This window comes from Lipophrys pholis (assembly GCF_963383615.2).
Source record: "Lipophrys pholis genome assembly, chromosome: 10".
In the NCBI taxonomy this organism is placed as follows: Eukaryota; Metazoa; Chordata; class Actinopteri; order Blenniiformes; family Blenniidae; genus Lipophrys; species Lipophrys pholis.
In genome coordinates this window covers 15,176,790-15,201,463 of record NC_137640.1, presented here as the reverse complement: position 1 = coordinate 15,201,463, position 24,674 = coordinate 15,176,790, and the positions used below count along the sequence as shown (strand labels likewise).

Sequence of the window (24,674 nt, the reverse complement as noted above, 5' to 3'; positions counted from 1 at the left end):
CCACAAACCCCAGTCTGTTTCCATCAGGGCGTCACTGTGAGTCTCCTGCAAAAACACTACATCTATCTTTTTCTGTCTGATTGTCTCCATCACCAAACCCCTTTTGTGTGCACTTCTACCCCCATTCATATTTAGAGAGGCGACCGTCAAAGCCATCAAAGGAAGAGAGGAAGACAAAGAATAGACAAAGAGAATCAACAGATAGAGAGACACCCCGTGAAGTATGATCACTGTCAAATTATTTCGATAATTTCATCTTTTTGGCCCTTTTGCGGCCCCTTAAAGACCTTTTAACTGTAGTAACATGTTTTCTTAGACGATAGCGCTTTTTCTCATCCAGTACTTCTGTGCTGACCGATTTTTGAAGAGCGCTCACCGTCCGGATGAACTTCTCTGCGTTAGGGAAATAACTCCCCACATCAACTGGCCGGCCAAAGGAATCCTCCAGGAACTCATTGATTTCATCCATGGAATAAATATCAGCATTTTGAGATGCACTGCCTACAAGCGATGTAGTGTCAGTCAATCTCCTCCTCTGAGTCCAGTTCTCCAGCCTCTGGAGCAGCCTGCTGCTCTGCTGCCTGACCACTCAGGGTCTGCAGTGCCTCCGCCATCTCAACACACTGCTCCTTATCAGTCCTCACCTGTACATCAGTCACCTGTTCATCAGTACCAGCCTTAGTCTTTTCTAGTTCTTCATTTTTTTCCACACTGTCAGTTTTATTGTCATCCTCTTCCCTCACCACCGTTATCTCCTTCACTACCTCTGCCATTCTCTCATTCTGCACCAACTTAGCTTCGGAGACACCAGCGTCAGTAGGAGCAGAACCTTGAGGACCCCACGCGCCCGCGCCCGCGGGGGCGGGTGCGGGGCCGGCAGGGCGACCCGCCGCCCCGGAACCTCCCGGAGCCGCGGGGGCCCCCGCCACCCCGGAGCCCCCAGGCGCGCCCGCGGTGCCCGCGGATCCGCCCGTGCATTCCGCCGGCGCTGCCTCAGCGCCCGGCTCTCCGCTGTCAGTGCTGCCGTTTCTCGCAGCGTTTTGCCGCCGCGGACAGGCGATCATTTTGTGGCCCAGCTCTCCACACTCAAAACATTTAAAATTCCCAGAGTTTGCATACACCATATACACACCCTCCTCATGCTTCACCCGGAAAGACACATCCAGTGTCTGAGTCGGAGAGTCCAGGAACATGAAGACCTGCCTCCGCAGAGACTGGACATGCTTCAGTTTCGCGTCCTTGCAGCCCAGACCAACAGTACGGAAACCACTCGCAAACTTACCGAACCTCCTCAGTTCTCGCTCCAGAGCCTCGTTCGAAACGAACGGAGGAACTCCGGACACGGTGATCCGCGTGGACGGTACAGCCAGCGGGGACACCTGGATGAACTCATCGTTGATGACGACTCCACTTTCGATCAAAATTGCCACAAACTTTGGGTCCTTAAAAAAGATCTCCACTGCCTTATTCATGCGGGAAGCGTAGGTGATGCTCTCACAGCCAACCTTCTCCCCGACCACCTGCAGCACCTGCTCCACGGTGGAGCTGGGCTGCGGCACCAACCGAACTCCATGTCTGAGAGACACGGGAGACGTCTCGGAGGACGCCATCCCGGCCACGAGACACGGAAAAACACACAAAAACACCAGCAAACTAAGTTTAAACTCCACTAACAACACATAAAAGGATCATACAAAAACACAGTCGGAAAAAGAAAAACACAAACAAGCAAACACGTTTGTTTTCATCAACAATTCGCTCTCAACTCGCTCTCTCTCAAACACACGTCCACACGTGACAGGAAGAAAGAAAGAGAAAAAGTCTCTTTCAACATTAGGAAGATTTGGTAAGCTTATCAAGGAATGATCAAATACTTGTTAAAACCAGTTATTGTTGAGCTGTAAATGTTTTCCACAGGTTTGAACAGCCGATGCTGATGCTGTGTTTGCACGTCTATCCTCTGATTGTGATCTGTTGATAAAAGCTGTCCAGCACGGCAGCCCATTCTAACTGACGTACACATGCAGGATGACAAAGTCATACTACAATGTTGACTGTGTGTGTTACAGTTCATGACCTTGACAACCTTGGTGTTACTGTCATGTTCAGGGCGCAGCCAGCACAGACTCATATGTTACCGATGCCACTAACTGCACAGCACCTTTGCTTCACTGATCTATGCGCTCCAGTCATGTGACCCAGTCACCCTGTGGAATAACGAGGTCAGGTTGATCCAGTCTAGACTGGATTTCTTTTTACTTGAAAGCAGCTTGAAATAATAAAGCCTGTGTTGTTCACTTGCCTGCCCCTGAAACGTGTAGGAGTTCACGTTTGAATGTACCCGCACAGGCCACACCTACAGCCCTAACAAGAACTGTGACTTTACCTTTGGAGCCTGGTTAAATATGGGAATGTGTGCTATTACCTGCCCATTTGTATAAAATTGTTGGGAACAGACCTGGAGTGTTCTCTGTCTGCTTTTTGTTTGAACAGGATGAACAGATTTACCTTGCATGCTTTCTTAGTCATCATGCATACTGCTGTCATTTTTAGCACGGGGAGTTCAGGCCTGTGTGTTCTCGTCCACGACCACCTGTTAGAGCGTCATAACAATCCCCCCCGTCACTCCATTTCCACAAGACATGCACATGACAAGTTTGTGTTACTGATGTCACAAGGAAATAACAGCGCTGTTACTGTAATAGGTGTCAGCAAAATGTGTGCGTGTCAGTGAGAGTATGTTTTAAGCCGCATGATGCTGAGATGTAGACAGGCGGACCTTGTGTCAGAGTATTTGCATTTTAATCAGAGAATTAAATCAACTTGTGATGTTCACCCTTTCACAATCCCACTCAAAGGTTGTAAAAGGAGCATTAGTGACAATGTTCAAGCTGGTTGTGATATACAAACATTTAAGATTATTGTTAGGCCCCTGTACAGTTTGGAAATACCTAAAAAACCTAAATACAGACACCTGCCTGACCTGTTCTATATATAAATTTGGTATGATAAGCTCAAGTTCATCTCAGCTACTTTGACAGGATGAGGTATTCCCTCGGGGGAAATGAGAAATTATTCCGGCCTATTTATACATGTGGAAATATAGGTGATATCAGCACGTGCCTTGGGCCTCCAATGCTGTAAATCTCGTGCTAATGGTCTAAATCTCGTGGTTCGTCTGTGACCCACTGAGGAATCCACTTGAGTCGAGGCAGCGAGGCTATTTCAGAGATACAGTGCTGAAATTCCTCCATCTCTAAAGACAGATATAGGAGTTTAAAAGATCATATCCTGGTTCTAAAATAAAGACAAAGCAAAATCGGATCATTTCAGGATTAGTTTGTACATACTGTTCATATTCCATCACTGTGGTACGGGGAAAAAAAACTAACCAAAACACAGTGATATTAAATCCTCCACCAGCTTGACCATGTTGCAGCTGAATATACAGTATGGGCTTCTTTTAAGCTTTATTTTATGTCAAAGAGAGGTGCAGGTCTTCATTACGCAGCGCTTACCAAGCTTCCATTAACTCTTCAAAGGTGAAAAACTGAAAACAAAGTCACCATTTGATACACTTGAGAACCACTAAGGAGCAAACCGAGGGTTTATCGGAACACTTGTTTCTTTGATCAAAATTTGTATTTCTTTACAGGCAAATTCAGAGGTCACTTGCTTATTTGCATCACAGTCCTCTAACTATACAATTACTAGCACAAAACAAACACAAGCATCATTTCCACTACTAACAAAAACTTAGGGATATTTATATTTTGGGCAAAATGTATGGAAAATGTAAAAAGGTCATGCTCCAGTGGTATTATTTCATGACAGTAGGGCATTTAAGTAGAAGCATGCAATGGTGATTTCCAAGCTCACAACAGTGGTGAGCATGCCACAATAAAAATAGTCAGTGTCTCAATATAACTTCTCATGCGCCCTTGAGTATCGATTACAGCTTGAAAATGCGTCTCATGCTGTCCCTAAGCTGACTTATTGTCTGCTGAGGCAGACGATAAGTTCACTTCTTGAACGGCGGCTCTCAGGTCATTGAGGTTTTGGGGTACAGAATTACAAGCCTCTACTACACGACAACTCAGCTGATTCCAGAGATTTTCCATGTGAGTCAGGTCTGGAAAAAGTTCAGGTTGCTTTATTTGAGGTTCCCCAGTCTCCAGCAGTCGTCCCCTAATGATGCAACCTCCATGAGCTGGAGCACTGTCGTCCATGAAGATGAGATTTGACCAGAGTTGTTCATGCAGGGGCACCATGACTGGACTAATCATGTTATTTAGGTAGTATGGGCTTGTCACTGTACCATTCACAAAGTGTAGGGCAGTTCTATATCGACACGAAACACCTGCCCACACTGTAACACCAGCACCCCCAGAGGTCCTCTGGTGACCACAGTGGCTATTGCATAGCGATCACCTTCATGTCTCCAACTCCGATAGCAGCCATAGTTTCTGCTCAACGTCATTGGATTCATCAGAGAACAGCACTGAGGTCCACTGGTCCCTCATCAGGTGTAAATCCTTCCTGGCTCATGCAGGATGATGGCTCATGTGCCTGGTGGTGTGGTCAGGTACCTTTGCAGGTCGTCTAACACACAGACCAAGCTGATGGTTCCACAGGCCACTGTTCACAATGAAGTGGTCATCAGTGTGGGACGTGACCAGAGCATCCACTTCTATGTCTTTCTGTTCCTCTTCCAGTCTCTCTCTCTTTTCAACCTGCTGATGATACCGAGCTCAGTGGCCTCTTCTGCTGAGAACATCCTGTTTGAAGCCTTGCAATGGCGATGTACTGTTGATCAATTGTTAGGCGTCGTCTTGGTCTCATGATGGCAAACAGCATGATGATGAGGACTGTGTAAAAGGATCAAACACCTGTTGTGGATTTTGCTGTTCGGCTCCTTGTTAGAGAAAAGCAAGTTGTGTAAAAAGTACTGAGACAAACCTTTGGACATGTGCATCGAAAAGTTTAGAGAAGGGCATTTTAGGTTCATCAGAAAGCCAAATATCACAATCTTTTTGGGTAGTGTAGATAATTATGTGGAGTTTGCATGTTTGTCTACAGTTGTGACCGATGTCGCTCTCAGATTGAGTTTTGATAGGTCCCATTTTATGACCAACTAATGCTGAAAGCAAGGACTTTTAAAATGGCTCATATTTTCTTGCCATTTTATTCTACATTGAATAGGTAGTGGTGGGAAGAATAGAAATTTGAACACGTCTGAATATCAAACATTGTATCAGTAGTTGCTTTTAAGGCTGTCACACACATCGAATCAATGTTTAAATGATTAGCATTTTAGAACCCTAATATTGGTCACAAAGGTGATGTGAAAATATCAGTTTACTTCAACACTGAAAGATTCCTTTTCTTCTACAGCCTAAAAATAAGGACCCCAAAATAGCAAAACATAGATAAGTAATCACTTAAGTAGAACCTATGTCATTATTTCCCTTGTTGACATTAATATTCCATTAATGCGTATTCTGAAATTCCAAATGAAACCATGAAAAATGTTTAGGCCAGCTGGTTTTACAGGGCATTGCTTTCAAAAGAATTCATCCACACCTCTGAATGTGGCCAAGCTGTCCAAAACAAGTCTTGGCAGGCCTTAAAGCCGTCATGGTGTTTGTTATCAAAGACAGCATGCAGCGCTCGGGGCTGTGAGACGACCATGTGAACCAGTAAAACAAAGAATGTGAATATGAACCGTTCACAATGTTCAGTTTATGCATTGGAGCCAGACAACACCGGGATGTTTGATGCACTCTTTGTAGCACACGAATCATTTATTGTCAACAGAAGGTGATGGAGTGACTTCTCGTCCAATACAATCCAGAGGTTTAAAAGTAACACAGGTATAACAAAATGAAACAATTAAAAAACTGGTCTAATGAGACGATAAATTAACAATGTTGCCATCTATTTACAAAGCAATAATAAAAAAACTTTATTAAAAAAAAAATTCATTGAATGTATTTACAAATTCTGTACAGGTGTGCAGAGCCATCCTCCTGCTGCAAGAAACAGAAGATTTGTTTTAGAAAGGGTTGTGCATCTTAAAAATCAGATTTAATAAGTTACTTTGATTTCTGAACAAGCAAACGTACGAGCCCTCAAACAACAAAACCTATATTCAAAGACTAAAGTATAACTTGCCAACATAATTTTCAGAGGAGTTTTGTGCCTATAAACGATTGAGCAGGTTGTTCTGGATGTCCTCATACACCTGGTTGTAGATCTCATCTTTGGATTTCAAACCATCCAGGTATTCTGTGAAATGCAAAAAGTAAACCTATTATTAGTTTCCCACGTTTACAGACTGACACCCCCCCCCCCCCCCCCCCCCCCCCCCATTTTAATCATCGTTTTACTTTCCTCGTACTTTAATTTTTACATATAATACCATTTATACATGGCAGTTTGACAAATTGCATGCGTTACCTTTTGTACACATGTAATGTATACCCATCCACTTGCATATGCAGCAAGTGCATATACTGTTCTTTCTAAAGTTTCATCATCATTTGTGAAGCATTTTGTATAAAAGGTGCTATATAAATAAAAACTCACAGAGTCACAGACTAAAGCATTTCAGACACAACTTACCAATATGCAAGCCACAGCCCCCCATCTCTTTTCTGTTCTTGAGGTACATGGGCCACACGTGGGCGTCAAACACGCCAGGAGAGTCAGGGACATTGTACTGCCTTGTACTAACAAATATCATGTCAAGCAACAGAAAAAACCCCACAAAAGTTAAACTGACAACAAAAGCCAAGTCAAACAAAATCACAAAAATCGAAACTTGTGTGTTCACCTTCTCCTTCTCTTGCACTCCTCGTAGGGAATCTCAATGTAGTAGGACTTGTCAAACACTTGCAGTAGAGGCCTGGGGAGAGATGCAAACAAGGATTACTAATTATTATACAAGACACATTCAATCTGTAGAGGTGTACAGTCTTGCTTCAGCGCCTATTGCCCCTTATCTGTATCCCTGCAGCATGCTGAGCAGCCATTTCTCGAACACTGTGTCCCGTCCACCAGTCACCAAAAGGAGAACTCAGCGAGCCTCTTTGTCCAGTCTTATCTTGAATGACAGGATCTGTCTAAATCTACTTGTAGGGGGCCTATGTACACATTCCAGTCATAAGCGTACGCAGTATCATGTGACTCAGCTTAAGTAACACCACCCAAGTGACGTCAACTTTCTTAGAATTCGAAAGAACTGAGTTGGTCTGGTCAACTTGACTGACCCTTGTGGTATTATGGTCATTTGGTGAAACTATTAATTTTACAAACTGATTTTTATATACCAGCAATCTAATGTCAGTACAAACCTGATCTCAATAGAACCATCACCACTGCGTGCCTACACTGGTAAGCTGTCTTTCAAAGGTCTGAACAACATTGGGTTTTCTTTTAACGGTTAAAAACAAAGGAAATTATGTCAGAATGAAAAAATCAACTCACTTATAGTTGTAGAGCAGGAAGCCCTCCACAATCAAGATGTGGATCTGGTCATCGCGGTTGGTCACTTCTGACAAAGAAGACAATGTGACACCATGGGATCTTGCAAACTTCACTGGGTTCTGGATCCAGGCTTCTATCGTGTTGGTCATGGCCTCCATATCCAGTGCTGTGATCACTGTGGAGAAAGATTGGTAGCCCATTACTCAAATATTCAAAGTGACAGAAAAAGTGTTTGCTGTCTGTAAGTTACTGGTGCTTAATGTAAATTGAATAGTGTGTGGATGTGTAGGTTAAATGGCTGTGATGCTTGTAATCATGGAGGATGGAAAAAATGTAAACAGGACATGTATGTTTATATAAGATTTCCAGCAAGTCGCTGGCTGTCTTCAGTGAAGTCTTACCATCCCACTGTTTAAAGCCGTCCTCCCCGACTTCTATATGAGCAGGGTTCTGAAATAACAGTCACCAATAAAACATTGCTGCAACCTCACAGGGCTGAACACTTGCAGAGCCCACTCGTATGCAATGCAAGATTAAAAAAAGGCAAACACACCCACACAAAGAAAAGGGGAATAGAGCATACACAAAGCAAACGCTCTAAGCTGTTATAGAACTCAATTCTATAATGCTTCTTAAGAAGATGGTTGTGACAATATAAGAGTTGGATCGCTTTATAGAAATTTAAATAATAATCAGAACGTGAAGAAACAACTAGACAGTTAAACGCTTCTGCTTTGAAATTGCCACTTCTACACAAGATAAGAAAGTGTGGGGGAAGGGATGCGATCAATGGGAGTAGTACCCACCACCCCGATTCCGTGTGGTGCCCATGCAGGGAGTATATAAAAGAAAGCCAACAAAGCAGTCCACTATCGTACTAAAGCTCACCTTGAAAAAGTCATCTTGGTGCACAACACAGCAGTTGGGCAGAGTGTTGATCAATTTATTTGTCACAGTGGTTTTCCCACCATTTGTGACTCTGTGAAAAAAATAATGGCAAAATGATGAAAATTGTTATGAGAGTGGTCAGATATAAGGTGCTTAAAAAAAAAAATCAAACATTTCAGTTTATATTTGAATAAAAATAAATGTAAAAGAAAAATTCAAAAGAAGAAAATCAGCACGTAAATGAAACAGAAAATCACATTAGTGTGATATTCATTTTATTTCCCTCATGCTGTGCAGCTATTTCTTTTGTTTTATAATGAGGTATTATCTTGTTTTTATGTGTGCTTCTATATCACACTTTAATTTCCCTCTTCGCTGAAACGTAATGTACAATCCAAGCTGCTCTTTCCTTGACTGTTTGAGATAAACAAAAAGCACATGGCTCTGTATACATCAAACTGTCTGAAAATCATTGCAATCAAACTGTATTATTCAACACATACATAATAATGGAGACACGACTGTGTCCCCGAAGTGGGACCTGACTGAAGTCAGATCTCCCTCCACTTGCACTGTCTGGCGGTGCATTTTCAAATGTCCCGCTCGATTTATGACAACAAACAGAGAACGTGACTTTAAACGGACTTCTGGCGGGCAGCTGATAAAACGAGTGGATAACAGGAGAACAGCTATCAAAGCCTTTTGAGCTGTATTTATTACATAGCCTTTAAAAGTGTATATTAATGTTGAGTATTTTGGTTCGTTTGTTTGCTTTTTAACGTCAATGTAAGTGCCAGTGGGAGAATGCTGCAGTGATCATGCAAATTAAATGACTTGTTTCAAGCACTAGTCGAACTGATGTAACGCACTATTTTTAGTTGTCATTCATAAAATGAGCTCTAAAAGAAAAGAAAACGCTAAAAACTCAAATTGAACAGTCTTACCCGCCAATTCCAATAATGTACTTCATCTTTTCGTTTCTTCTTAGCGGTCCCGCTACAACGTCAGCTGAAGAACCTACCACGAGTTCACGTTAACTCGACCGAGTGCACGAAAATAAATAAATAAATAAACTTACAAAAAGTCGTAACTTTAAGTTTATCGCACCGTCAGCTCATTCTCTCACTATTCCATTGACCGCAGGCGCGAGGCTCTCCACTTTATAAGCAGCTGGTGACGTAGTGCGTCACTACACGCGCAGCCAAGGGGTTCTACGTACTCGTGCCCCTTTTTTTGACCGTTGCTACGCGCAGGCTGGCAGCGACCGCCGAGAGAGTGGTGACGTATGGAGGGGGTTCGTCCGCTCGGAGGGAGAGACAGCCAGTTGAAAACTACCATTGATGGTTTCAGATGGACGCATTAAAACCACGGATAAGCCCGACATTGACAGCTGCTTGACCGTAAACCCACGTGCTCAGCGCTGCTCACGTTTCTATAAACAGCGACCACAGCGGAGGGGATAATTAATTGCCAATTGTAGTTTAGTTTAATTAGTGCAGGGGTTTTCAAACTTTCAATTTATGGATATCCCCTCAGAAGAAGCTTGGAAAAAGATGGCCTCGATTCTCCTATCGTTTACTCGCTGCATTCCAAAATGATAACGGAACATAAACAGGCTTTCCAGTGGTTTAAGATATAATTTGCCTAAAGGCATTGTTACAAAGATCCACTAAACAGAAACTTCACTCACCTTATATTCATGGTTTAGAATGACCAGAGATATGAATATGTGATTTACGAAATAAAAAACCCCAAAACAACACACTGAAGTTGACAGCATTCAGGGAGTGTAAAGCAAAGCACAAGAAAACAGGGAACGTCCAACAAATGAGACAAGTTGAAAACAGAAGAAAATGGAGCCCTCTGGGGACATGAGCCTCTCACTGGAAACTTCACGTTGATAGTATAACAGCAACAAAAAACAAACTTTAATGTCAGTACATTGTTCAACCAGCCTATATGGATTTATAATACAGATTAAATGTTTTACTATACCACTGAAAGAGGTCAAGAAATCTGTATGATTCACACAAGAGCCAAAGTAATGTAAAGGTGAAGCAGTCGCATAAACAAATTATTTAAAATAGAATTCTTGAAAATGTTCCTTTCAAAGAAAATAGTCATGTTTTTAATGTTTCTAATGTTCATAAAGGCCACTCTGCGTTTATTTATTTATGTGTAAAATCTCTAAAACATTGTGCAGAATAAAAGTGACTCTGTTACCTGTAGTGTTGGTAAGTTCAGGTTCAACGGGATCTCTTAAATAAACAATAAAAACTTAAAAACAAACAAGCATACAATGTCTTTGAAGGAACAATTTATTTTGTCATATGTACAAGCAGAAACAATCTTCAAAACTTCAGGATGATTCAACTTGACCTTTTAAATGTCAGCAAACATTTTACATCAGACAAAGAATCTGTGGTCATGCAGAGATTGTGCTTTAACTGTCAACATCATTGATTTCAAACAGGTCTCATCAGATGTTTCTATGCAAACATCGCTTCTGATGTTGGTGTGGCTCCAATAAAAACGTGTCAAAAAATTTGAAGGCTACATTTTACATTCCTTTAGTTTTTTTCTTCTGTCTTTTCATCAAAATGTTTGGTTCAATAATAGGCACTAATTTCAGCCGGCAAACCACAAGCAAAGGAAGTTTCCCTTTCGCCGTAGCTGCCTTGCTGCGAATGGTTCACCTCATTAGTTAAATGTAAATCTAATTTGGTTCAATGATGTAAAAATTCAAAGTAACATTTGAAGCAAAATCTAAAATCCTATGTGCGTTGAAAGGCGATGAAAAACTACGAAAAGCAGATTTGAGATGGCACTTTGAAAACATCAGTTTATGGAGGATGCATAAAGCATCTAATTATGACTACATGACTGCATAGCTGCTTGACACGTCATGCAAGTAACAACACAAAATACATTTTCACGTCACATTATTTTCAGAAACTATTCAAAGGTCATGTTAGAACCAAAACCAATAGTGCAAAATGGATACGGACAATACAATTGTGAGGTTCTTTACAAAAATAAAACAATCTGACTCCTCTGCTCTCCTGCTACAATATATAGAACAAATGGAAGACGCAAGAGAAAAATCAGTGCAGCCCCCTCAAAGATGACCAATAATGTATCAGACTGTCTGATAAATGTTTGGATCTATTTTGAATGTGAGAAAGAGCTGAATGCTTTTCCCTAAATGACCATGCTTACTCTGCAAAATGTAACAGAATTAAAAAACAGAATTTCCCATTGAGCTTCAGAAAATTCAATGATCCAAGAACAAATGCATATGTTTTATCTGTAAATCTCAAGTGGGAAACGACCTCACATATCTAATAGTCAGTTTTCTGAGTCTGAGGCTAGTTATAATATGGGTTCGTGCCCAGCCCCTGCTACCGTTTCGGCTATAAAGGCAAAACAGAAAATATATGGATGCTTGAAATCAAGCACAAAGATTTTGCAGTGTCAAGGATTCTTGTTCATTTTTTTTATGTGTCCACATCATGAAATGCATACGGTGGCCGTGCTCTGGCATTAGAGCGTGATTGAGGCACATTATGACTTGAGACACATTACAGAGGGAGGGACACAAAGCTGAGTTCACAGTGTATCAAAAAAACCAAACAAACATCCCCATAAGCAAGTGTTAGTACATTTAGACACTTAAAATGTCTGAAAACATGAGGAAGCACTTGAGGAGGCCTTATGATAAAGCAGGTATGAGGTAAAAAATAAAAATAAAGGCATCTGACACACTGGAAACCATATCTACACTTTACACAAACAAATCCACAGGAATATGTTTGTGTAGGATCATCCTGTTGTTATCTCATACTGACCCAGGCCATACCGACGGTCCAGTTTTATTTTGATCCTACCAGAATAAATCTTTGTGATCTAGACATTGCATCATTTTGGGGGCCAACAAATGAGATTTTTTGTGTTAAACCAGTATGATTTAATCTATTGTCACTGTTATTTCTTTTCTGAATTGAAGCATGTGATGCATCCAAAAGCTACAAAGACCCTTGTGATAATCCAGCATTTCTTTATAAGCTACATTTAAGGTCCTGCAACACAGCAGGCAAACGAGAAAGGAACAAAGACAGTCCTTGAAACAGAGCAGCAACTTCCCTTGTACATTTTCAAGTCACAATATTAATGTCTCTGGGAGAAAGGAGGACGGAGATCCCAAAATGTGGAGTATTGTGGGAAACAGATGATCATTTCTGATCTTAAAACACAGAATTTGTCAGCGAGATGTTAAGTCAAGGAAGCATAGATGATATTGCTGAGCGTCATCTTCTCACAGATATACGTAAGTCCAACATTTCAGGTTCCCACTCTTCTGTTTTATCCTGCATTAAAACACAGACAATTAGTAAATATTGAAATTTCTAACCTGAGTTTAGTTGCTTTAACTAAGGGATTAACGTTATGTTTGATTGTCACAGTCGTAGCTTTGTAGGTAAAAAGCATCCAGCTGGTTTCAACCAGTTGATTCGGTCGCCCTCACACTTTGGCTATGGATGGTTTGAGTTTTGTTTGGGTGGATTTAAATGTTATTAGTTGTTCACAATTTTTAAAATAAATTTAAATTTTTTTTAATAATAAATTAAAAACACACCAGGAAAACAGACTCTTCTGAAGAGTAGAAAGTAACATCAAGGACAACATAACGCCGTGTCAGGTCCTCAGCGTGTGAAGGTGTACCAACCAAACTAATGTGAACATGTGAATCAAAAGTGGGAAAATTACAGCGACACCATGTCACATTGAATTATTTTGAGTTCACATCCACTCGCTCTCTTTCCTAACATGACATAATCTGAGCTTGAAAATCACACGATATGAATAGTTGCTTTTTATTTTGATTATTGGCCAAGAGTGTTTATCATGCAACAGATAGAAACATTTATACATTTGTAACACTGAGCCACACATTAATACATCTGCAATAGATAGATAGATAGATAGATAGATAGATAGATAGATAGATAGATAGATAGATAGATAGATAGATAGATAGATAGATAGATAGATAGATAGATACATACATACATACATACATACATACATACATACATACATACATAGTGATTTTATTATTACCTTCATGTTTGAAGCGTTGTCCTCCTCATAAGCCTTTATCTACAACTATTGATTTGGGTCTGGAGACATGAGGAAAAAGATGTACAGAGCAGAGACGTTAACTTCTGCAAAAGATTTGACAATGTATGAAAAAAAGAAACAACTGCATAACTTTATTATTTAAGGTAACAATACGACAGGTTTCTGAAATCTGGTGAGCATAAAGTACCTCTCTGACTTTTTAATTGGACCCTGTGGGACAGACTGCTGCTCCTGCTGTCTCTGCTCCTGCTCCATCCTGCACACACACACACACACACACACACACACACACACACACACACACACACACACACACACACACACACACAAGCATGCAGACTTATTGAAAATATGTTTTGTCATTCAGAGGAGGAACCAGAGGCCCTCATGTGCAGCTGATCAATTCAGATTAAGGTTTTAAAACCAGTTCATTTTGAGAGCAATCTTTGAAAGTTGTACGTTACCTTTCTTTTCGGGCTTTAATTCTCTCTTCATCAAATCTGGAAACCCAAAAGACAGTGTTATGTCCTTAACACAAACTATTTATCATGTCATAAAAGTCTATTTCAAGCAGTAGAACAGAAATCCTATTGTAATATTTGGGATCAAATGTAAACAGTTTAATTTCCTCCTGCAGATAGATATTCTCTCCTGTGTCTCAGGTTCTCCCCCCAGTGGTTGCTGATACTTACTGCACCACAGACTCGGGTACATGGACGTGCTCCATGGGGACGATCTCTGCCAGTTCCTTCAGGCTGTGGACGTACTGGATCTTATTCATGAACTTAACACTGCAGATGATATCCAGAAAACATCAAAACAAGGGGGTTATCTGGTTAATCTGTGGTTCTAGTGCAGTGAATTGTACGTTCATGTGAAAAAGAAAACCTCAAAATAAGGAAAATGCTCAATGACTACCTTTACTACAATACCATATGACTTCCTCTGTTCTTTGTGACAATGGATAGTCTGGATGTCATCCATCCATCCTTCCATCCATCCATCCATCCATCCATCCATCCATCCATCCATCCAGCTCCACAACCCTGACTTATCTGTCTATGGTTGATGGCTTTTGGCGTCCAAAGACAATACAAAGCACTTCTCCTGGTAGTTAGATAAGATTTATTTGAAGTGCAGAGGTGTCCTAGAGGTTGATGAAGCCTAGAGGTTAGAGAAGTGGACTTGGAATTGGATTTTTGCAGGTTCCATTCCCATTGCCCTTCATGCCAGTATTGATGGTCCTTGAGCAAAGCCCTTGACCCTCACAGCTCCCCGGGTGGACCACTGTGGCAGCCCACAGCTCCCAGTGTAGTTAAGGCTAACTCTGAATACGATGGGTTAAGTTCAGAGAAGCCATTTCCGCAAGGGGATTATTAAAGAATGCTTTCTTTCTTCTTGACTTTCTTCTATTTGATCCTCAGGGCATGATGATGTTTTAAATTTATGAAATGGATGAATAAGTCAGTTCTATATTCATGTGTCTGTCTGTGCATCAGAGGACAGTTTTTTATTATCTACACGAGAAAACACTTCTTCAGCCACTGCTCAGCCCACAGCTGTGGTGAAGGAAACTATTTGGTACATTCAGTGAAGTTCAAATTCTTGAAATAATTGTAGTTTATAGCTTTATTAGTGGACAAATAGGCTTTGGTGCTTATGTACAGTCTGAAACTTTATGATTTTGCACTAAAGCTTTTTTTTTCACTATTTTGATCTGTCTTGATTACAGTTACAGTAAATTCAGGCTGAAATATGTATTCTTAATAGGAAATTATTAGTTTTCTCCTCCATCCTTATTTGTATCATCGCTGGCTTCACACATTGCTTGCTGGAATCGACACCAGCCACCTTAATAGCTATTAAGTGGGATGGATACCACTGAAAATGAAAATATTAAACCAAAAATGGAATGGATAACCATAGTCAAAATGCTGGCAGGGTATAAATCACACATGATCAATTTGTCAGTTCAAAGCAGAAATGATCAACCTCAGGATTGTTTATACTACCTAATAAAAGGCCGAGATATAGCCAGGACTGTGCGTATGAACCACGTGGGATGAGCGATGACCAGAGACTTCAGGTTCTTCCTCAATCTACCACAAGCACAAATAAAAAGACACATTACGTTAGGTTATGGTCACATTTACCATTAATATAATGTGACAATAAAGACGTGGAGCATTACGTGACATTAAATCGATTTGAACCGAGTCCAGCTATAAATGGGACAGTGAGCCACTTCATTTGTCAACCGACTGACAGCATGTGACAGCTTCATTAGGCTCCCTCTCATATCTGATATGGCCAAAGGCACACGTATCTGCACACTGATTGAAACCGATGCCACTTATGAGTAGGGCAAGACTGAATATACTTCTTTTCTGGAAAAGTTGTTTTGATTGCACGGATTAAAAAAATGACTTCTACTCATCAGAGCTGTTTTGTGGGTCTGTGGTCTGTTGCTTCACCTTCTGTCAATCATTTGGTAGCATTTCTTCAGCCAGCTGATCCCCGGCATCCTACCCCGAGGTGTGGCTCCATTCATGTAGATGATCAGGTAGTCTTCAGCCACAAGCATCTCCAGGCTGCTGACCACATACCTGGAGGACAAAGTCGGCAGGATGTTTTAAAACTTGATGTTAGTTGACCTCAACTACTGTAGTCAATGTACACTGGGAAAAAGACCGCGACTGAGAAACATACAGGAAGAGGTTTTCCATGATGTAGTGGTAGTTTGGACAGCTGCTGTCAGGCAGGTAACAGGCTGAGAAAACAATGATGGCGTTCAGACCTTCTCCATAATAACCTGATGAGAGAATTTTTTCAGTTAATATCAAAAGGTCAAAACATCTTGCGTTTGTAAGAACATAGTGACAAAGATAACTGATACACGGTCATTTATATTATTCACAAGAATGTCAGTCATCCCATCATTTGAGTTTTATATCTTAAGAAAATGACATCAGACTTTGGAAGACGAAGGCTGTTTCGCCACACTGACCTCCGTGTGTGATGACTCGGAGGTAAGGTCTAATGACCTGCATGTCAATACGATGCTCCTGTTCTCCGATGATCACTGTCCTCCAGAGCCGTCCGTTGTTTGCATTTCCATCGTCACCCACGTCTTCTGAACCGTCGGCAGGACCAGCTTTGGCTGAGGCCACTGGCGTGTCATCTACGCATGCACACAGACACATTTAGTTTTCAGTTCAGCAAACAACAGATTTTTCATGCTACATTTGTGTGACTGCCCAATAAAACCCAGCCCGCTAGAACATAGAGAAATCAGTGGAGTGTCAGATATGTTGCATTTGCGATGAAGGGTGAAGGTGCATGGTACACTGAATCCAGTGTCACTAAGAGGGAGGAGGCTGAGGAAATTCATATACTCAATAAAAGGCAATTGTTAGTTTTAGCCAACTACCTTTTTGAAATAACTTAATTTTGCTATTTAATTATCATTACAGGCTGTGAATTTGAGCAAGACTTCTTCTTTGTTGTGATTGCTTGCTGCACTATGTTACTATGACTGGGAGATAATAGTTTAGGACAATGGGCCCAAAATAATTGAAAATAGTATTTTTTTTAGGAAGAAAACATTCATTGCCTGACATATAAACTGATGGTATCTATTATTACTGAAGATAAACAGGAGCTTGATGCTGATTTTTTTCCCATTATTTTAGAATTTATTGTCAACAAAACGAGTCTTTCTAATCTGTATCCCTTATACCAAAGGTTCCCAAAGTGTGGAGAATGTCCTCCCTTGAGGCGCCAGAGAGCTTCAGAGCTTTGGCAGCAATGTAAAATTATCAGTCAGGAGGATGTCTTTACCCTGCGTAATTTTTCTTTCTGACTTTTATTTTATTAATTTTCACGGAGAAATCGTGTAAATGGTCTCATTATCTCCCCCACACTTCGAGAGCCCTATGCTTTAATAAAGAGATATTCCCCATCCATTCATTAAAGGGGCTTAATCTCAAACACATGTTTTCTGACAGTGGGAGGAAACCAGAGTACTGGAGAAAACCTGTAAGTGCATAGGGAGAATATTCAAACTCTGCACAGGCGTAGAGTAGAGATTCAAACTGGGAAAACTCTTCTCTGTGATGCAAAAATCCTAACCACTAAAGCACCGGGGAGTCAAACATTATTATCAGTAAAGAAATATATTATTGGCCTATTTTGACTTGCTACCTTCCCACTCCAGGTCGTTGCCATTAGTGATAAATTCCAGCGAATCGGTTTCATCTGGTGTGTCAATGTCATCGACATTGATGTCCAGGTCATCTGGGGTGTCCAGGAAGTCATCTGACAGCAGGGACCCTTCACTGTGATCCAAGGACAGGTTCATTTCCGGGGCAATCAATGTGCGACGTTTGCGGTGGGATGTGGACACACCTCCACCTCCTCCAGGAGGGCTCATGGTCAGAGAGTTGGGAGGAGCTGCAGAGAAGATTCGGGGAAGGTCTCAATCAAGAATTGCAGTTCATGGCACATGGCAGGGTTGGTATTTCTGTTAATGATCGCTGAGTGCTTACAGGCTCTGTCATCTGTGAGACCACAGGAGGGGTCCATGTCTCCGTACTCAGGTAGTGGTCTAGGTGGAAACATAAACAAGTTAGTATTGAGTTCATATTCAAGACACATTACTACTTCATTAAAGTAAAGGCACACAAAAAAGTCAAAAAAAATGTATAAGGACTCACTTATCTTCTTCACCCAACCAAGAGTAAAAGATAACAGGCTTTAGGTTTCACCATAACTTAATCATACAGTGGTAGAAAGTAAAAAGAAACAGCATCAAAAGATTGTGGAGCCTGAAAAGTGACAATATTTTCCAAACATATGAGTGAGGAGTAACTCTTTTTTCTGTATTTTTGAATGCACATGGAAAGGACATGGTTCATGATCATTTCATAATACTTTTTACTGGAAGGTGTCATAGCAAAAAAAAAAAAGATTAACAAAATGAAAGGTTTTGAGGTTGTTCATTTAGAAACATTTAATAGCATAATTGTATTACCACATATACGTGCCCCCCCCCCCCCCCCCCCCCCCCCTACTGATGTAATGAACTGCATGTGGCCCCTGAAGTATGATGAGTTTTACACCCCTGTTCTCTCTTGTTTATGAGATTTTTGAAATAGAAGTCCCTTGTTACATGTTGGCCATCGTATAGGGAGGATGAAACTTTAGTGGCACTCACAATTAAAGTTAGGTTGCTCAGCCCTGCTTTTGAAGGCTATTCGCTCACCTTGTTCTAGAAATTTCATAAAATAAATATAGTAATATAATATGTTTGTCTATTCTTGTTTTGACCCTGCGTGTTGTGCTGAAACCTAATCGTGGATACACAAAAGACAAAAGCTCTTCTCCGTGTCATTGTCCGGTCAGTTTAGCCAGAAATCTATGTTGATGTAAACGAAAGCAGCAAAAATAATTAAAATTAATAGAAAAGTAAATACGCTTGTTTTAAAAATGTAATTAGTAAAAACCAAAAGCTCACATAAGAGGCAGAGCTGCTATGAAATATTTGGACTTTTGTTACATGACAGTTTCAAGGTAAGTATGTTCAGGCAAAGTTTGATGAATGTAAAAAAAAAAAAAAAAAAAAGAGTTAAGTTTCACTTTTAAATTAAATACAATAAGTAGCTTTAGGAAGGAATTAAATGGACCGTCAAGGTGTGGCTGCTGTCACTACTCTGGCTAAGAACTAAAAAGAGAAACAATCCAAAAAGGAAGGGATGGCTATTAACTTCAAGTTGAGAGAGATGAAGATTACAAATCTGCCAGGCAGGGTGTGAGTCACAACAGGGAGGGAGGAGAGGAGGAGAAACAGAGCAGGAATAAAACGCAGAGAAAAGTGCGCATCTGTATACAAACAAAGTGATGCATCTTTGTTTCCCTTCATCTTGCTTGTTAGTTACTGCTGACATCTTTCACAGCAGAAAGGAGGTTAACATCTATTTCATATGTGTGTGCTTTTAGAGTATGTGCAAATGTGTGTGTCTATATAAGAGAACAAGCAAACTATGCAAATCAGGTCACATGTGCTGACACGTACCTATGTGGTTTTGTGCCATCAGCAATAATATTGAGTCTAACCAAGGAGCAGTAAACATAGCCCTCTAATTAGAAAGTTAGGGATGCAGGAAACTACAGAGTCGTGTTGATCAGCAGAGAGTTGGAGCTGCGTTCATGTGACGGCCAAAAACATCCTCCTCCCATTATGGAGAGGACAGTGTGAGACAGCATCTGTTCTTCCTCAGCCGACAGCACTGGCTTTAGCACAGAGAAATAGGCTCTATTCCCAGAGGAGCCCTGCAGTGATTACGAGTCCGCTTCCTTTGTCAGGAATATAATCCTGCATTAAACATCACTATGACCGAGGGGTGTTTCTCTTTTTAACACAAACAAGCTCATGTCTTTTGTCCGTGTTTATGGTCGCTTTGTCCTTCAGCTACAAACATCAATATGACAATGAGGCACTGCTGCTTACCTTCTGGAGCGAGCACGGGGCTGTGTTTGTCAAAGCCGATGCGAATGAGCTTTTTTTTTTTTTTTTTTAACCTCGCACACTTCTGTTATGGCCCGGCCTGCTAATTCCCTGTTGACTCAGCTGATCACAAAAATACCGATGTTGATTCTACTGTGATGATGGATTTACTTCTGGCTGCTACTTCGTCTCCTTTCTGTCTTTAACCAGAACCTGCTACCATTTTCCTGGAGTGGTGTTGTTGATCAGTGAATGCTGTTGCGTCACATGACGTTGCCCGAGACCGTTTACTGGCAGGGCTGCACCTGCTCCCTGGCTTCCTGCCTTCCCATATGATGGAGGAGGAGGGGGAGTATAGAGAGTGAAGAAGAGGAGGAGGAGGAGGAGGAGGAGGAGGAGGAGGAGGAGGAGGAGGAGGAGGAGGAGGAGGAGGAGGAGGAGGATGCTAATCTATCTGCTCATTAAAAGTTCTGCTTCACAACCTCTTTATCAAAATCCTGTATTTGCACTTGAAATTTATTTTTGCTGGCTAATTTTTCTTCATCAGGACTATTATTGGTCAGCTATCTCAAATAGTTCTTTAATGAGAATCATAAACCTTTCTGGACAAATGCATCCATCCTCTTCAGTATCGACAAGGTGATTGAGCCAATCCCAGCCGACTATGGGTGAAGGCAGGTTATTCACCGCACAGGCAGCCAATTCAGCACGGGGCAAACACAGAATCATTTAAACTTCCACTCACTTATGGTCAATTAATTTTTGCTGACTGTGCAAGGAAACTGGAGTACGAGAAGAAAACTTGGAAAACATGCCACACAGAAATGATCCCGAACTCAAACTATATGGACATTCTCACTTTGACATGAGAGTGCTCACCACTACACTAATGTGCAATCTTTCTATAGAAATGATTTTATAATGAAACAGTCATATATATATATATATATATATATATATATATATATATAGAGAGAGAGAGAGAGAGAGAGAGAGAGAGAGAGAGAGAGAATATACAGAAATGACCTTGATTGCTCCATTAATATTTAAAAGGCACAGAGGAAGTCATCACTTTAGAATATTAGCTGCTGCTCATATGAACCAGTTGTGTGGATATATTAACTAAATAAAGGGTTTAATGAATTTCAAATCAATAAATGTTTGCAAATAAACTGCAGTGTGATGCACAAAATAGCGGAGACCGACTTCATTCCACCTTACAGTGATTTAACATGCTTCACCTGCAAACCAAATCCAGTAAATATATATAAACTTTAAGTAAAGTAGGGTCAGTCGCTGTCAACAATAAAACCCACACAATTAACTCTGCACTTATGCATAATCTTTTTCTGATGCCAGCCATCGTCAGTCGTCATAAAATTCACATAAACAGATAAAAAAAAACGTTACAATCCATTGATGATTGAAACATCAGCACAGGTGGGGGTAATTCATTTTTGGAACTATGATGAGTCTTTAGATTTAGCTTGCAACTGCTACATCTGTTACACTTATGCTTGTTACACATATATTACACTAATCAGTTCTTAAATATGTTCAATAAATGTGTGGATTCCTTATTCCTTATGTGAAGGGAATTCTTGTTAAACTTTACACAGGAAAGATGGCTTCTCCCATTCCCTAACTATGTTCTCATTTTTTATTTTGACCAAATCGACACACTGCTTATAGACCTGAAGCACCATGCATGGAATTGTACTTTCAGAGCTGAATATAACACAAATGTTTTCATGCTGTGGTAGTATTTCAGTGATCAGTGATTAAATGCTCAGGGACTTGATGCGAAGGATGCATGATGTGAGAAAAGATTCAATCATTTAGCATCAAGCGCTAAGAGGAAAGATGCACACAACTTGCAAACAATCGTGTTGTATTACAACTCGGCTCCGCTAAGAGGCATGTGAGTAGAGGGAGAAACTATTACCAGATGGAAAATAAATAGGTGACTAATTCTAAACAAAGTTTCGATCAACACCAATATGCAGGTCACACAAACCGGCCTCCTGGCATTACGTGGTTAACACATGTTGCCATTGAAGCAAGAACTGGAGGGCTCTCACCTGGGGAAGTCCTCATCCTGCCACTCGTCTTTAACTTCCATGTTCTCCATTCGTAGTGTCGCCTCTGTGGTGCCCATCCCTCAGAGAGGAGAGCAGGGGCCTGCAGGTGTGAGGAAAAAAATCCTTATCAAGCATGAACAGAAGCAAGGTGTCACAAATTGTAATTATACGAACCCGACAGTCCGCTTAGTGACTGCACCGCAGGAGCACGTGTTCAGTCGGCACTGTGATTTTATCCAAATAATTGACTCTCTTTCATTACAGTTTTAGGGGTGGAAACCACAAAGGGTCACGTGGTCCTCGTCCTCCAACCCACAGAAGCACATGTGAGAGGCATGTGACTGACTCGTACAGAGCCCATGTTTGAGCTCAGCTCTCCTCAAAGTCAAATATCAAAAAATGTCCTCCTTTGTGGAATTCTGGAGGCCAAAGTAGAGGACAACTTTCAGGGCTAATCCCTCACTCTCTGCTCATTAATCCTGCTGTACTGCTACCTTTTGATCTCCTTTCACAGTGGAGCATTAACAATGGCATTCAAGGAAGAACTTCAGACAACTTTCTTTGATTTGTACTTGAGTGGTTGCTGAGATATGGTGTGCTGATGAGTGCTTCTAACAACTCAATGTGTACCGGCATACTGCATAATCAGTGGTGGCATCATTACGTCATTCACACCTCACTAATAAAAACTTTAACATTATCTGCATCTGGGGGTGTATAATTAGACTGAACTATACTCCTTCCAGTCATGTATGATATCCAGGATGTCTGAGCAGGTTTTTCTGTGTTTACGGATCTAAGTTGTGGTTAGAAGCTCAGACTGTGAGGGAAAAGACTGCACAACCACCAAATAGTGGACTAAACTGGTAGCACAACCAGCCCACGATGGTTATAACAGCCGAGTAAAACGCTGATGACCGTGAGAAATAATGCAACATAGGTTCTTTGGATATAATTACAAGGAATGTTCTTTTGAATTGATATAGGTCAAACAGATCAAGTGGCAATATAAAATATTATAAGTTACTGAGGTGCCTGCAATATGAAACCAATTACATGTGCCACTGAAAGCTAACGAGCAGTCCATTCAGTCGTTATGTTAAGCCACTCGTAGCTTGAAATGAATGATCCTTTTACAAAATCCATCAACCATAAATGGCTCAGTACATCCACATCACAGAGGAAATGGCCCCACAACCTTTCTAGGTCACCTCAGTGCAACATCCAGCAGAAACATAATGGTAATGAACAGTCTAATGCACCTGTGCAGCCTGCTGATTATAAATGTAAGGACATTATGTCAGTGGTGATACTCACATGAGCGATGTGTTTTCTCCTCACAGCCGCTCTCTGCTCGGTGCACAAGCGCCTTTCTCCTCCTCCTCCCCAGTCACAGATGCAAAGGTTTCCAGGGAAAATGTTGTGATCCTCCACATCAACCCAATTGGGTGAGCGAGGCTCTGATTCCTCCTCTTTCTGTCACATTAATTCACATGCACACACACACGCACAGACACAGTCGTACAGTGTCCTCGATGTCAACCACTCGCCAGCAGCAGGTGTCTGGAGACAGGGGGCACCTCTGTTCCTTCCCCACCCTCCCCCTCAATCCTCCGCCTCTGGCCACCTTTGTTGCGGAAAGACTGGCCGTGAAGAGAGAGCCGACAGGCTGCCTCTCAGAGCTCCTACATCCACACGGCTGAGACACAAAATCCTTTTAACAGGACTACATCTGCTCTGGCATCATGATCTCTCTTTCTGTCTCCCTCGTTCTCCCCTCATGCAGATCCCAATACCTCTGCAATATCTTTGTCTCCTCAGTATAATATAAATTCAAAAGCTTTGGAGAGCATTTCTCTGTATCCAAATCCCTCCATGGAAGGACCCCATTTATCCCCAGCAACTTGGGGGGGAAATGAGCACCAACCTGTTCCTTTACTCCATCAGATAATCCTGCTGTTGTTTTCAATGGTCCTCTATGTGGCTGCTGTTCCCTGGCAACAGCATCACTCTCCATCCATAGCCTCTCCCCACCCTGTCTGTCTCATTGCCCCAGCCTCTTTCATTATTACTACACCACAACTCTACTCATCATTAATTATTCAACCCTTTCCTTCACTTGCATTCAGCCAAACGTAGCAGCTCCTCAATTTACCTCCAAAGCTGCCAATTCTATTTTTTAATGCATTAAACCAATAGGAATAACACCCTAGATGTATTTTTAAGCATCGTTTCCCTCAAATTGTTTCACTCCTGAGGAGCATTTATGATCCAAGGTCATTTGTACGGTAACAGTTTTATAAGAGTTAAAATTCCTTGTCAGTTTATAATGCACTGACACAGCGCCTGCACTTGACGTGCAGCTGAAACATCTTGGGAAAATGACTCACTAGCTGGTGCTTTGGTTGAAATTCTAATGAGGCTCAGTCGTCGGTGCAGGAGTGACTCACAGACACATCCAGCCATTCAGAGGATACCGCAGAAGACCATCCAAACACGGCGAGAGGAGCACCTCGTGCCACTTCCGTCTGCGTTCAGCCGCGCTCGTAGAGCCAGAGCTACTCAAAGTG

General features: G+C 41.3%; 2 protein-coding genes across 5 annotated transcripts; both read right to left on the bottom strand.

The window, feature by feature from the left end:
- Nucleotides 1-5,723: 5,723 nt before the first annotated feature.
- Nucleotides 5,724-9,604, bottom strand: mibp (muscle-specific beta 1 integrin binding protein). 2 transcript variants are annotated; one of them, XM_080473793.1, is made up of 8 exons: nt 9,321-9,604; nt 8,377-8,467; nt 7,890-7,938; nt 7,489-7,663; nt 6,836-6,907; nt 6,625-6,731; nt 6,175-6,288; nt 5,724-6,032 (listed from the first exon to the last, which is right to left on the bottom strand). In XM_080473793.1, the coding sequence occupies exons 1-7, from the start codon at nt 9,344-9,346 to the stop codon at nt 6,203-6,205; spliced, it is 606 nt and encodes a 201-aa protein (XP_080329919.1). In that variant the 5' UTR covers nt 9,347-9,604; the 3' UTR covers nt 5,724-6,032; nt 6,175-6,202. The 2 variants fall into 2 exon arrangements, with proteins under 2 accessions (XP_080329919.1, XP_080329920.1); XM_080473794.1 differs by lacking the exon at nt 7,890-7,938 and having other exon boundaries at nt 5,769-6,032; nt 9,321-9,511.
- A 1,079-nt stretch (nt 9,605-10,683) lies between these two features.
- On the bottom strand, nt 10,684-24,096 carry atcaya (ATCAY kinesin light chain interacting caytaxin a). 3 transcript variants are annotated; one of them, XM_080474016.1, is made up of 13 exons: nt 23,422-24,096; nt 22,105-22,204; nt 18,066-18,124; nt 17,722-17,970; nt 16,526-16,699; nt 16,228-16,330; nt 15,993-16,124; nt 15,531-15,617; nt 14,211-14,309; nt 13,983-14,018; nt 13,706-13,774; nt 13,498-13,556; nt 10,684-12,743 (listed from the first exon to the last, which is right to left on the bottom strand). In XM_080474016.1, the coding sequence occupies exons 2-12, from the start codon at nt 22,179-22,181 to the stop codon at nt 13,523-13,525; spliced, it is 1,119 nt and encodes a 372-aa protein (XP_080330142.1). In that variant the 5' UTR covers nt 22,182-22,204; nt 23,422-24,096; the 3' UTR covers nt 10,684-12,743; nt 13,498-13,522. The 3 variants fall into 3 exon arrangements, with proteins under 3 accessions (XP_080330142.1, XP_080330143.1, XP_080330144.1); XM_080474017.1 differs by lacking the exon at nt 23,422-24,096 and adding an exon at nt 22,279-22,332; XM_080474018.1 differs by lacking the exons at nt 22,105-22,204; nt 23,422-24,096 and adding an exon at nt 20,027-20,273.
- Between the last annotated feature and the right edge of the window lie 578 nt (nt 24,097-24,674).